General features: G+C 56.4%; 1 protein-coding gene across 1 annotated transcript in view; it reads left to right on the top strand.

Annotated features, from left to right (window-relative positions):
• The window catches only part of LOC142823076 (maestro heat-like repeat family member 5), a 160,350-nt gene extending 157,567 nt beyond the window's left edge, over window positions 1–2,783 (top strand). Inside the window, exons 7-9 of the mRNA XM_075913364.1 lie at window positions 626–700; window positions 1,318–1,468; window positions 2,389–2,783. Of these exons, the coding sequence (XP_075769479.1) occupies window positions 626–700; window positions 1,318–1,424 (182 nt within the window). The 3' untranslated portion in view covers window positions 1,425–1,468; window positions 2,389–2,783. The remainder of the gene's footprint in view (window positions 1–625; window positions 701–1,317; window positions 1,469–2,388) is intronic.
• The last annotated feature ends 10,193 nt before the right edge of the window (window positions 2,784–12,976 follow it).

Genomic DNA, 12,976 nt, shown 5'->3' with positions numbered 1-12,976 from the left:
AGCTCTTGCCGTGCGTCGGGAAGTGCCTGGTAGGTGTGTCCTTTGGGCCCGCAGAGCAGTGAGTGGGGAGCTCAGGGAGACCTTTCTAGCCCCACCCCCCGAGCACCCAGGGGGTTCTCCACCCCGCTCGTCACGCAGGGACATCAGAGGCAGCCCCTCCTAGAAGGGCTCCCTTGGGGTCCTGCCCCTTTTGCTTGTGGGGTGGGCACAGTGGCTGTGCACCCTGCTCCTGCCCTCCACTCCCCTGCTGCCCTGCAGGCCCTGTGGGGTTAGGACACTGGGACTGCTGGGCACTGTCTGCATCCGGCCCTTCCGAGAGGGGCAGCTCCATTATCTGGGCTCCTACTGGCTCTTGCCCTGCCCTCCCTCTGAGCTTCAGCAGCCCTGACCTGCCCGCTGTGGGCAGATCACGTTGTCTGCACTGAGCATTTCTCCCGGCTCTGTTCCTAGATGGAGAATAACGAGAGGAACATCCCCAGGCTCCTGTTCCAGGCTTTAAAGCCACATCGAAGGGCCGGGTATTGAATTTCCCAAGGGCTGTCTTGTGGGATTGGCTGAATCTTTAGCAATTTTCAGGGATGATGTTGAAAAGTCCTGAGCTCCGGTGTATTCCTTGTCTGTTTAGGAGAGACCATCCACCATTACCTCTACCTGTTGGCGGAGACAGTGAGTGCAGATGGCATCTTCCGCCTGTGTGAAGGTAAGGAAACAGCTCTGGGCGTTCGGGCATCTGTGGGCAGTATGAGGCCTGAACACAGCTGCCCCAGTGTCTGTCTCTGTCTGAGGACAGTGCTTAAGGGGGAAGAATGGTCTTGCTGGTCAATGTAAGAATGGGTGTCAGGAGACTTGAGCCCCCAGGAGCAACTCTGTGCCTCACCTTCCCCACCTGTAAAATGGGGATAAGAACACAAAGGCTCTCAAGGGAGGCCGGCCAGAACTGAAAATGACTAGTCAGTAGGAGGAGGAGAAGGATTCTTACCCTCTGTCACAAAAAGTTCAACCACCTGCTCCCCTCCACTAGAGAGGTTGTAGGCCAGGGACCTTCACCCAGAGTTGGGTTCTTGGCTCCTAGGCCATCCCGTGCGGCCCCCAGGAAACACCTTTCCCTGCCACCTCTGGAGCACTGAAGGCGGCACAAATGCACAAAGGATTCGGTAGAAGTTAGGAGCCGAAGCCCCTTTGCGGCTCTGCACCTAAATGCCAGAGTTACGGTTGCTGTCGTGTTCCCGTTGCAAAGGCCATTGGGAAGCAAAGGTTTCCCAGCCACCTGTGACAGCAGCTCTGTGAGGTTTCCAACGCATTTCCTCTTTCTTTCAGCTTTCCAGGAAGTGCCTTTAAGATCAGACAGGACCACAGCGATCGTCCTGAATGAACATTTTAAATGGCTGCAGAAGCTTACGAACCTCGTGTGGGGTGCGTTTTGATTAGGGAGCGGCACCGACACAGAAGGACTCTTCATCCTGCCACGGTACGTACAACAGACGGGAGCAGCTCTTTGGAGCAGGGGCTGGGCCGTGGGCTGGGTATTCACAAGGGACATTAGCTCCCGTAGCACAGTCCAGCCCAGAGACACCTGGGAAGACGTTCCGAGGCTCTCGCAAAGCCAGAGCCCTGGGCAGCACAATGGGAGAGGGAAGCCGGTGCTGACCAACGCAGGGTCAGACACATGGAAAGCAGAAACGTGAATTATTCCTGTCTGTCTGAGATGAGGGTGGTCGGGGGGGAGGCTTAGTTGTTGGAGCAGTGGCAGTGGGGCCTAGTAGTTGGAGTGGTGGCGGTGGAGCCTAGAGGAGCTAAGAGCAGGAGCCAGAGCCAGGAGTCAAGTGCGGGCCTGGAACCGTCTAGGAGCAGGGCTGGGAGCTTAGCTGGACTGCGAGCCGGGCTGCGCTAGGACTAGGGACGAGGCCGGAGCAGGAGCAGGGCTGGAGCAGGCTGAGGCCTGGGCGGCCCGTCACCACTCTCAGGCAGAGGAGAAGGCCAAGCCATGAAGCGACACTGAGCAGACTGAGTTGCTGGTTCTCCTCGGAGGTGCCGATGCCTCTTCTGAGACTCACCAGCCCAGCTCCTGCCTCCTGCATTGGCTGGAACCTGACTCAGGACAACTCAGCCCAGCGTGGGGCTTCCTCAGGCTTCAGTTCAGGGAGGAGTCGGCCCCTCGGAGCCGGGCGACAGATTCACCCTCCCCTCTGAGGAAACCAGGCCCTGCTGTGGCCGGCTTGACAAGGCCCTAATAGAGCCTGGGGCTTTCCCTGCACGGGGCCAAGCGCACTCCACAGCATTAGCCAAGAGGGGAGCGAGGGTGTTGGGGGGAACCTGCCCTGCTCCAGAGTCTCCCCCTTGACAATTGTGCTCTTCTCACCTGTGCTCCTGCCCTTTCTCCTCTGGCAGACACCGGCTGAGCCCACCACGAGCCCGGCCTGGCCAGAAGACCAAGCAGCTGGGACACCAGGAGGATGCGGAAGAGGCAGAGCTGCACGTGACGGGGAACCAGCCGCGCAGGGGCCAGGAGCCGTTCCGCCCCCAGGCCAGAGGAAGCCGAGCCCCTCCCCAGCCCTGCGGTCTGGTCTCCAACGTTTGCCTGGCCCGTCACCCCAGGACACAGCTCACGAGTCACCATCAGACCCACCCATCTCCGGGCCCTTCCCACCGGCCTCTGCCCATCTGGGTGGGTTCTTCTCGTCGCCCATTGGCCTTCCCACAAACACCAGTGTGGGACCACGCTCCTGGGGGGACAGGGACTGCGCGCGCTCTGGGGTCCGCGGTGGGGGGAGGGACAGGGGCTGCGCGCGCTCTGGGGTCCGCGGTGGGGGGAGGGACAGGGGCTGCGCGCACTTTGTGGTCCGCAGTGGGGGGAGGGGCTGGGGCTGCCCAGCGCTCTGGGACTGGGGTGGGGAGCTGAGGCTGTCTGGCTGCTCTGGGGCTTGTGGGGATGCCAGGGAGCCAGGCAACCTGGGGGCTGGGGTGGGAGGGTAGAAATCTGGGGCTGGGCAGCCACCAGTTTGGGGAGGAGAGGGCAGGGCAGGGCCAGCAGCCTGGTGGGCATGGGGGGCGGAGCCTCGGGAAGAAGGGGCGGGGCTGGGCTCTGCCGTCCCATGTGAGCCGTTCGCTCACTGCCCATGGCTCCCACTGCTCTACCAGTCGCGGTAGTGGCCCTGGAGAGAGGGGACTTGCCCAAGCACCAGAAGTGCTGTGGTCAGGTGCTCTGACTCCTGTGACCCCTGCAAGAAACCCCCACAGAGCCCTCTGCCCACAGGGGTGGGTTTCACTCCCCCTTCGGGCCATCTCAGAATAGACACGGGCACCAATCAGAGCAGGCCAGGCCCGGAGACCTAGGCCAGAAGCCCTCGATGTCTGGAGCCGAACAACTGGCCGGCCGGCAGTATCGTCCCGGCGATCCCACGGCGACGCAGTGAGGAAGAGGTGGTCTCGCTCCAAGAAGGTGTTTTTCAGGATTGGTGCCCGAGTCCCTTCTGCGATGAGCGAGGGGGTGAAACCCGAGGCAATTGGCAGAGGCCGTGTGGGGACTCCTTGGAGGGGTCCTGGGACCCTCTTGCGGGTTTTCTCCCCGTGGATCTGCCTCGGGAATGGATTTCACCCATTGGAGACAGTTTCAGGGCCAGGACGCATGTGTAATTAGGTAACGGGACCCCTCTGAGGACTCCTCTGCCCGCCCCCCACCAGTCATGGTGTCCCCTGCCCTCAGGACCAAGGAGGGCGGGGGAGCCGCACCAAATAGGGGAAGTGCCATGGTGTGAGGATCCTCCCTCAAAAGGGTCCTGGGACCCCTCCAAGGAGTCTCCCCTCCATCCTCTCCCAACCAGGAAAGGTCACCCCCTGCCAAGGCCAGCTCAGAGGGGAAACATGCACCAGTCAGAGCAGCTAGTGCCCGAAGGCCTAGGCCAGAAGCCCCCATCTCTGGAGCTGAGCGGCCGGCCGGCACCATCGCCCTGGACGTCCCAGCACACCACTGCGGGAAGGAGCCCGTCTCGTTCCCAGAACTCAGTGCCTGGCCCTTTGGGCTGCACCTGCTCTGACTGCTGCACGTTTCCCTTCTGAGCTGGCCTGAAGGGGGTGACCCTCACTGGTTTGGAGGGGATGGTGGAGAGATTCCTGGGAGGGGTCACAGGACCCTCTTGTGGGCTGGACCCCGCAACACGGCACTTCCCCCATTTGGTGCAGTCCCCTCCCTCGATGGTCCTAAGGGCAGGGGTCACCATTACTGGTGGAGGGCAGGCAGATGAGTCCTCAGAGAGGTCCTGTGACCCATTTCCAGATGGACACTCTGCCAGGGACATCTGCCCCCCATCGGACTGACAACTCGCCAGCCTAACTGGGTAACAGCTGAGAGTTTGTCTAGTCGCTGGGGACAGACCCACAGTCACGGCACGCTTGTGAGTTCATGTTGCTGGCCCATCGGTCCATTGGTGAAACCCATTCTCGGGCTGGCTCTACGGGGACACGTTCCCTCTCAGTTGTTACGTCCAGGTGCGGCAGGGGGCCTAGGGCATGGGCAGTGGGCTGCGGTACATGTTCTGGATGGGGGCAGGCTCAGGGGCGCGGCTGGGGATGGAGCGTATGGGGTGCAGGCTGACGAGCAGAGAGGATTCCCCCCAGCCTTGGCTCATTGCAGAAGCTCAGGGCAGGTGAGAGTCACCTCTCCATGGTGGCAGCACCTGCCCTGAGTGTGGCCAGTGGGTGCCTATTTCCCCCAGTACGGGCAGATCTAGGCTGCAGGAGGGGGCAGCAGAGGTGTCTCTCCCTGGCTGTGCCAGCTCTGCACTGGGGCAGCAGGGAGAGGCGCTATTGCCCCAGCCAGGCAGCTCCACTTTGGGGCTGCCGGGGAGAGGTGCTTTTTAGGGATGACTATCCCATTTCATGGGTTAATCCAGCTGTTCTCAGATGTTGTGATAGCGCAGCCCCCCTCTAAGTTGCTCACAACCCCTGTGTAAGTTTGAGAACCGCTGGGTTAACCGATGAAAGGGGCAGCCAGAGGGCGCTGCAGCCCAGACGCGCGGGACCGGCTCCGCCACCCACTGAGGCCGGGCTGGAGCATCTTCCCCCTCCCACACAGGCAGGGTTACTCCAGCCCCGCCGGAGCAGCACCTGCCTGTGTCGGGCCCCGCGGGGTTGAGCAGACCCCTGCCCACGGCGGCGGGGGGCTCCTCCAGGCTCCACTGGTTACCCAGAACCAGTGAGCAGCCCCCGCACATCCCGGTTCACTTCTCACCTCCCGAGAGCCTCTGCCCCATGTCGGCAGCCTTGGGGCTGGGAAGGGAAATCTCTGCTCTGCAGCCCTGAGCCCTGCGCGGGGATTCACAGGCAGCTCATGGGGCTTGACAGGAGACGTTTCCAGTCCAGTCTGTTACAATGGGCAGAGTGTGCGTGCACTAGGGATGTGAAAGTGCAAACGTAGAGGCGGTTACCTCCTGAGCCTCGGCTCATCGGTTAACGTGCACGGTAACAGGCAGCCCCCCCCCAGCACTGCCTCTGCATTAGAGGCCCATGGGGGGCAGGTGGGGGCCGGTGCGTGCAGAGAGCCAGCTTTCAAGCCAGCTCCCCGTACGCACCAGCTCCTGCCGGACCATTTTCCCCCACGCAAGGGTGCCTCTTTCACAGGCAGCAGCTCAGAGCAGGGGGCAGGTAGAAGCTAGTAGACCCGGGGTGCTGGTTTTTAAAGCAAGGCCCCGCATGTACCAGCTGTAGTGGAGCCGCCTGCCCCCCACCCTGTGCTGCTGCCTCCAGTCCAGAGGCAGCAGAGGGGAGGGGAAACCATGAGCTGCCTGCCCCCTGCATGTAACCGTGTAACTTAAGTACATGCATGTTCCCGTCCCTAGTGCATACACAGCGTGTGGCTCACAGAGCTTCTCCCTCGAGTGTGTTGTTAACAAAGCCATTTTGTACTCAGACTGAATGTAAAAACTGTCCCTGTAAATGAGTCATCTGCTCGCCTGTCCAAATAAATCAATAAATCGATCTCTGCTGTCGTCCCTGGGTCGTTCTTGGCGCGTTCAATAGAAATTTGTGATTTTGGTGGAAATTGAAGTTTTGGCAACAACCATGTTCTGTCTCACGTGGACTTAAACATGGGAATGTAGAAACACGGGGGTGTGACAGACCAGGCCGTGTCTGGGCACAGCTGAGGGCGTCTGCTCAGGGCGAATTGCTCAAATTCAGGGCTCCTTACAGCCCCCAGACTGGTGACCTCTCCAAACAGGCCACAAACCAGTCCCACAGAGCACTTCAGCTGCCTGCCTGAAGCCTCACGAGCAAAACCCCACCGACACCTCAGCAATATCCGTGCCCCAGATGGCCCCGGGCCTCATACACAGGTGGGGGGTCCTAGCTCCCAATCCCACCTACCCCGAACAAGTTCTGTCCGGTCCCAAGAAACCAGCCACAGATCCCTGGTCAATTTACCCTCTGGACCTTACCCACAAATCACACTGGGCCAATCCTTTAGCATCTAACATCTAAAGGTTTATTATTACAAGAAAGGAAAGCATGAGAGTCAGGTTATTAAAGGATAGTGCAGCCATCAGAGTAGGAGATGGGGGGCTCAGGGCAGGGAGCTGGGAGGTTGTAGGGAGTTAATGGGGCTGCCCACAGCAGCGAAGGTGGAGCTGCTCCAATGGCAGCTCCTCTCCGGGGGTTGAAATGGGGAGGGCTGTGCTGCTCACTCCCTGGTAGAAGCAGCTGACTAGACAGTGCAGCCCCAGCCCCCAGGGGGAGCCACTGAGGCAGATGCTGCCCCCTGGGGGCAGAGACAGAAGCTGCTGGGCCGCTGGGGTAGCTGTTTCTCGCCGCCCTGGGCTGGCTGGGTAGCTGAAGCAGCCGTTGACGGGGCAACCTTGGAATTCTTGGGGGGGGGGAGGCTGCAGCTGCTCCCCACGTGCCTTCTTCTGCATGGGCCTCTTGCAGCTTCTGCTCCTCCCCCAGGTCCTGATCCCACCACTACGGCCTTTATATAGTGATTGTTCCCCCAGCCTCAGCCAATCACCTTCCACCCGCACCTCCTTTCAAAGTTGTATTGTAAAATGTAATTGAAAGTGTAACACATTTCAAACACCGAGGATACGTCTACACTAGCTTGTTAGTTCGAGCTAGGTAGGCAAATGAGGGAAACCGGAGTTGCGAATGAAGCCCAGGATTTAAATATCCCGGGCTTCATTTGCATGTTCCCGGGCGCCACCATTTTTAAATCCCCCTTAGTCCAAACTCCATGCCCGCGGCTAAGTGCGGCACGGAGAAAGTAATTAGAACTATCATTACTCCTCGTGGATCTCTAATTCGAACTACCTACTCCGTGCTGCAACATACCCTGAGACACCATCTTTTCAATTCTCCTGGTGACCGGCAGAATTGGGAGCCTCGACTCTTTCCTCTCACAGCCACGTACAACTGCCTGGTGTCCTGAGAGCCTCCCTGGTATCTTCCCTCAGTTGTACTCCTTGCTTCTGGAGGATCTTTGCTACAAACTGAAGCTCCAAACAAAGGACCGAATGATCCATCCAACCTCCATATGTGCTCCAGAGACGTAACTTAAGGCAGCCGTTTATTCTGTCACTCCTACCAGCCAGAAACCAAAACATTGTAAACATTGTGTTTACTTGAGTCCTTTAACTAGTTTAACTCTTTCTTTCTTTCTTTCTTTCTTTCTTTCTTTCTTTCTTTCTTTCTTTCTTTCTTTCTTTCTTTCTTTCTTTCTTTCTTTCTTTCTTTCTTCAAATAAAGCTTTGGAGTTTAGGGTTGAAAGGAGTGGCACACGGTGATTTTTGTCTAGGTTTTGAGTTATAAAATGAGCTGAGAATGTGATGAATCCTTTTGGGATGGTGTGGAGGAGGGGCTCCCTGCTCCTCCTCCTTCCTCCCGACTTGTCCAGGTCTAGTGTCCTGCCAGCCGTCCTCTCCTAACCGGTTCCCACTCCAATCCTCGGCTGCCCCCTACGCTGGTGTCTGCCTCCCTTCTAAACTCCCACGCTGGGATGCACCACACCAGCCCCTCCCCCGGCATATGCCCCTGGGCCTGTGACGTAGTGGGTGTACTTGCTGGGCTGTGGTGACCCCTGCTGTCTGGAGCAAGACCCAGCAGGGAAAACCTCGCTAGGCAGAGGTAATGCCAAACTTGTTGAGCCAGGGGCCAGACACCCCCCATGGAGAGGAACAAAGGAAGGTGGAATGCTGCCCTGGCTGGGGGGCAGGGTTGGAAGTTGGTGAGTTGGTTGCTGGCTGTCGGAGGGCATGGAGGAGAGCCTAGGGGAAGGGGCTGGAGTTTAGGGGCCCAGTCTCCCCCATCTCAAGGGGGCCTGAGGCATCCTAGCCCAGTTCCTGTAACCAGATTACATCTGTGCTGCGCTGTGCTGGAGGAGCAATAAACCACCCTCAATTCCACTGGCTGGTGCAGTCTGTTTGTGCCATTTCGGGGTGCAGGAGATGGGGAACCCCCAACGCGCCGTCACAGGGCCCACCCCTAGGCACCGCTCCGCCCAGGATGTGCCATTCAGCCTCATGAGTTGAAACCATCTTCCCTCCTCTTGCTTGGAGAAATTTCCTACTGGAATCCAGGCCAACTCTTCTGCTCAAATCCCTGTTAGCCAGTCAGCTAACTGGTCAACCAAGCACTCAGTGAAATATAGAGATTAAAAACACACTAGTAGAATGGAGGCCTTAACATTCCTGCCTGGGGTACAGAAAGTAAATAACAAAGTGCTATTTGCTCCTTCGCCTTCCAAAAGAACTAGGTGCCACCCAATTCAATAACTGCGCAGCAGGTTTCAAATAAACAACAGGAGGCATTTCTTCATGCAGTGCATGGTCAGCTTGTGGAACTCCTTGCTAGAGGACGTTGTGAAGACCAGGGTTTCAACAGGGTTCTGAAAAGACCCAGATACATACATGGAGGACAGGCCCATGCGTGGCTGTTAGCCAGGATGGGTAGGAATGGTGTCCCAAGCCTCTGTTTGTCAGAAGCTGGGAATGGCAACGCAATGATTCCCTGTCCCGTTCATCCCCTCTGGGGCACCTGGGATCAGCCATTGTGGGCAGACAGGATACTGGGCTAGATGGACCTTTGCTCTGACCTGGTGTGGCCGTTCTTATGTACCAAGAGCTGAGACGAGCAAAACAGAAACGAGTCTCCTGTCAATCACTGCACTGAAGGGAGGTTGGAAAATCGCACTTGTTCAGACAATTTAACTAAAGCAGGTTGGCTAAAACCAAACACAATTAAAAAAGAGGCGATTGCGTTTCCTTCCCAGGATCTCCTTTCTACAATTAGCATTTGCCCAGGTTCCCTGATGGAGGGGTAACAAAGAGCAACAGGTACCTCTGGCCCTGGGGGTTGGTGGGAAGTGCCAGCTGTGCCCTAGGCCACAGCCGCATCTGATCCTTTCCCCAAGCCCCCCCCCCACCCTGCCTCTTTCTGCCGCCTCCTCCCGCTCCCTCCTCTGAATATTCCCCATCAGCCCTCGCCCCAGAGCCTCCTGCATGCCAGGAAAAAGCTGATTGTGCTGGGGGCAAGGGGCTCTGGGAGCGAGGGGGAGGAGTTAACCGGCAGGGCCAATGGGGGTGCGAGGCTCGGGGGGTGGGAGAGGAGCTCGGTGCAGGACTCACTCAATTTTCCCCTCCGTGCTCTTCTGTCAGACAAAGGGCTCGGCAGAGCCAGGGCCTGGAAGGTGAAAGGAGCCTAATTTTCCATGAGAAATAAGGGCCAATGTGCCACTGTGAGGACGATTCACCACGGAGCCACTGGCCCCAGGGCAGCGGGGGAGTCTCCACGTGGCGATGGGTCTATGCCGACGAGAGGCCTTGTTGGAACGCGTCTGGGCACAACCGGCGACTGGGCCGGACGGGGCCTGTGGGACGCAGAGTCAGATTAGAGGCTCTAACGCTCTCTGGCCAGGAAGCCCAGTGAGGGAGGCAGAGCTGAGTGCTGTGTGGGGAGCAGCTTCTGAGGTGCGACTGTGCAGCCGGCTGACTTCCTAGGAGGAACAGGCATTGAGTGGGGGGAGCACAGGGAATGGCTCAAACATCCCGAGGGGTGGCCAGAGTCAGGACACTCGCCTTGCAGCATGGGGTGAGGGGGCGGCCGTGACATCACACAGGCCTTTGGCAGGCCCTCCCCATATTAGGCAAAGATGGTGGGGAGGTGGTGACCTCACTGAGAGATGGTGACATCAGCCAGGCACAAGAGGGGACAAGGCCGGGATGACCTCGCAGACCCCTGTGGCACTTGCTAAGGCAAGTCTCTGTCTCGCGATGTCTCTCTGAGGACTCAGAGCTTCCTGGTTCCTGCACGTGAGCGCTTGGAGGAACCTCTGTCGAGCTTTCTCCTCCTTCTCCTGATTTGCCTACGGCCCAGACATCCCTGCAGAGAAGGTAAGAGCCTCCGAGGGGGTTGGAACTGCTCAGTCTGATCCACCTGGTCCCGGCTGGATTCTAGGCACGGAACACTGGGTGAAAGGGTCGGAATTTTATTCCCCATCTGGGGCTTTGTCCCTTAGAACCACTGGGGCCGTGGGGGTTTCTCCTGTTTGGTTTCTCTTTCCCTTCCGTCCCGCCCGCATTTCTCTTCTTTTCTTGCCTCATTTGTCCTCTTCTGCTCCCCACCCCACATCAGGAGCTGGTCTCCTGGGAGGTCCAACCAAAAAGGTGGGGCAGAAATAGTGCTCTGACAGGGATCGCCCCCGTGATGTGGGCCATGCTTTGGGCTCTTTGGTGAGAATGTTCCGCCCCCCCCCCCCCTCAGTCTCTCCCCTGATTGGCAGGACAGGGGCATTGACGGGGAGGAGTCTCAGGTCCTTGTCCGTGTGCAAGACTGAGCCAGTACGTCAGACCCACCGAGGTGTTTCGCTACGGTTGGAGCTTCCCTGCGTTTGCTGTCTTGGGGCTTTTCCTCATACCATATACACCAAAGGAATACAATGAAAAAAAGTGAACACATTATTAACCTGACAAATCAGATAAAGTACAGTAGGTGGGGTGAGGGAGAGGTAGGGAGGGAATAGCTGTTTATGAGTTAATGAAAGGCTAATCAGGGGGTGATAAGTGGGGAAGCTATCATTGTAATGGGCAAGGGAATTAGCATCTTTGTATTTTTGGAACATCGCTTATTTTGAGTGCAGGGAGCTGTGTAGATACTCCCTAAGGTGCTGCGGGACAAAGTTAATGACTAACAAGGCTGCCCCTCTGAAACTAGTTCTGTGACATCCTTTGGAAGTGCTTCCCAGTCTGCTGTTGCTGTCAATGATGTGCTAAATGGGAGGGAGGGAGATGCTCTCTTATAACCTCAGCCTCTGATTGCCCCTCCCCTTCTCCTGCCAGGGCAGAGCACAGCAAGGGCCCGGCCCCGCCCACTTCTCTGCACAGGTGCAGACATGACAGTTCTCTGGAGACTTCCAGCAGGCTCCTGATTTCTTTGAGTCACCCCCCTCCCTTCCTGCCAGCTGCACTACAGGGGTAGGACCAGGCAATGGGGGAGCATCTCTGAGTCATGAACTCTAGCTGCTCCTTATCGAGTGAGGCTGTGTATGCTTTGTGATGTCATTAGCATATTTTGTACTGATGCTTTTTGCATAAGGGGTTTTTGTGCAAAAAAGAACAGTGTAGCCACTTCTGTTTTTTGCCAAAAAGCTGTTTTGCACAAGATCCGGAGAGGCATAAAGATCTTGTGCAAAAAGGAGGTTTTGAGCAAAACAGAAACAACTACACTGCTTCTTTTTGTGCAAAAACCCCCTTGCGCAAAAAACATCAGTCCCTCATTAGCATACTCTCTGCTGCAAAAACCTCTCAGTGTAGAGAAGCCCGAGAGAAGTAAAAGCAGCAGCAGAAGAAGAACAGAAGCAGCAGCAGAAGACTCAAAAGAGGAAGAAACAGAAGAAGTAACAGCAACAGAAGATACAGCAGAAAGAGGAACAACAGAAAAAGAAGCTGCAGTAGCACAAACAAAAGAAGAAGAAGCATGAAAAAAGCAGGGCAGAAAAAGTAGTAGAAAAAGAATAGTAGAAGAAACAGGAGGTAATAGCAGCTGAAGAAGAAAAATTAAAAGAAGCAGCAGTGGCACAAGAAGAAAAGTATCAGCAGCAGGAGAAAAAGCAGAAGAAGGAGGAACAGAAAAAGCATCAGTAGCAGAAGAATCAGTAGCAGATCAAAAGGAAGCAGAAACAGGAAAGAAACAGCCACAGAATCAGCAGCAGCAGAAGAAGAGACAGCAGCAGATTGAAGCAGAAGTGGCAGCAGCAGCAGCAATAGTAGAAGAAGCAACAGAAAAGGATGGAGGAGCAGAAGCAGATGAAGCAGCAGGAGTAATATCAGAAGAAGAAGTGGCAGAAGAAAAGAGGCAGGAGGAGAAGAAAAAATAGCAGCAGAAGCAGAAACAGAAGCACAGGAGAAGAGCAGAAGAAAGAGGCGGTAGCAGCTACGGCAGTAGAAGAAACTCAGCAGAAGCAGCTGTGGCAGAAGACGAAAACTAGCAACAGAATAAGTAGGACCAACAAAGGAAGCAGGCGCAAAAGTAGCAGCAGAAGAATCAACAAAAGAAACAGCAGGGCTGTGTCTACATTGGCATCCTTTTCCGGAAAAGGGATGCTAATGAGACAAGTCGGAATTGCAAATGACGCGGGGGATTTAAATATCCCCCGGGGCATTTGCATGAACATGGCTGCCGCTTTTTTCCGGCTCAGGGTTTTGCTGAAGAAAAGTGCCAGTCTAGACTTAAGCAGGAGAAAGAACAGAAGAAGGAGAAACAGAAAAACAAGCAGAAGCAGGAGAAGGAGCAGCAGTAGCAGGAGAAGCAGAAATAGCAGCAGCGGCGGAAGAAGAAGTAGCATCAGAAGCAGATGAAGTAGCAGCATCAGCAGATGAAAAGAGAAATCAACAGCAGCAGAAGCCATCAACAGAAGAAGAAAGCAAAGAAGAAAAAGCAAGTAGTAGCAACAGCAGAAGAAAGAGCAGCAGCAGGAGAAGTAGCAGCGGAAGAAGAA

The sequence above is a fragment of the Pelodiscus sinensis genome, chromosome 32 (assembly GCF_049634645.1).
Source record: "Pelodiscus sinensis isolate JC-2024 chromosome 32, ASM4963464v1, whole genome shotgun sequence".
Classification (NCBI taxonomy): Eukaryota; Metazoa; Chordata; order Testudines; family Trionychidae; genus Pelodiscus; species Pelodiscus sinensis.
This window is presented reverse-complemented; position numbering and strand designations above follow the sequence as displayed.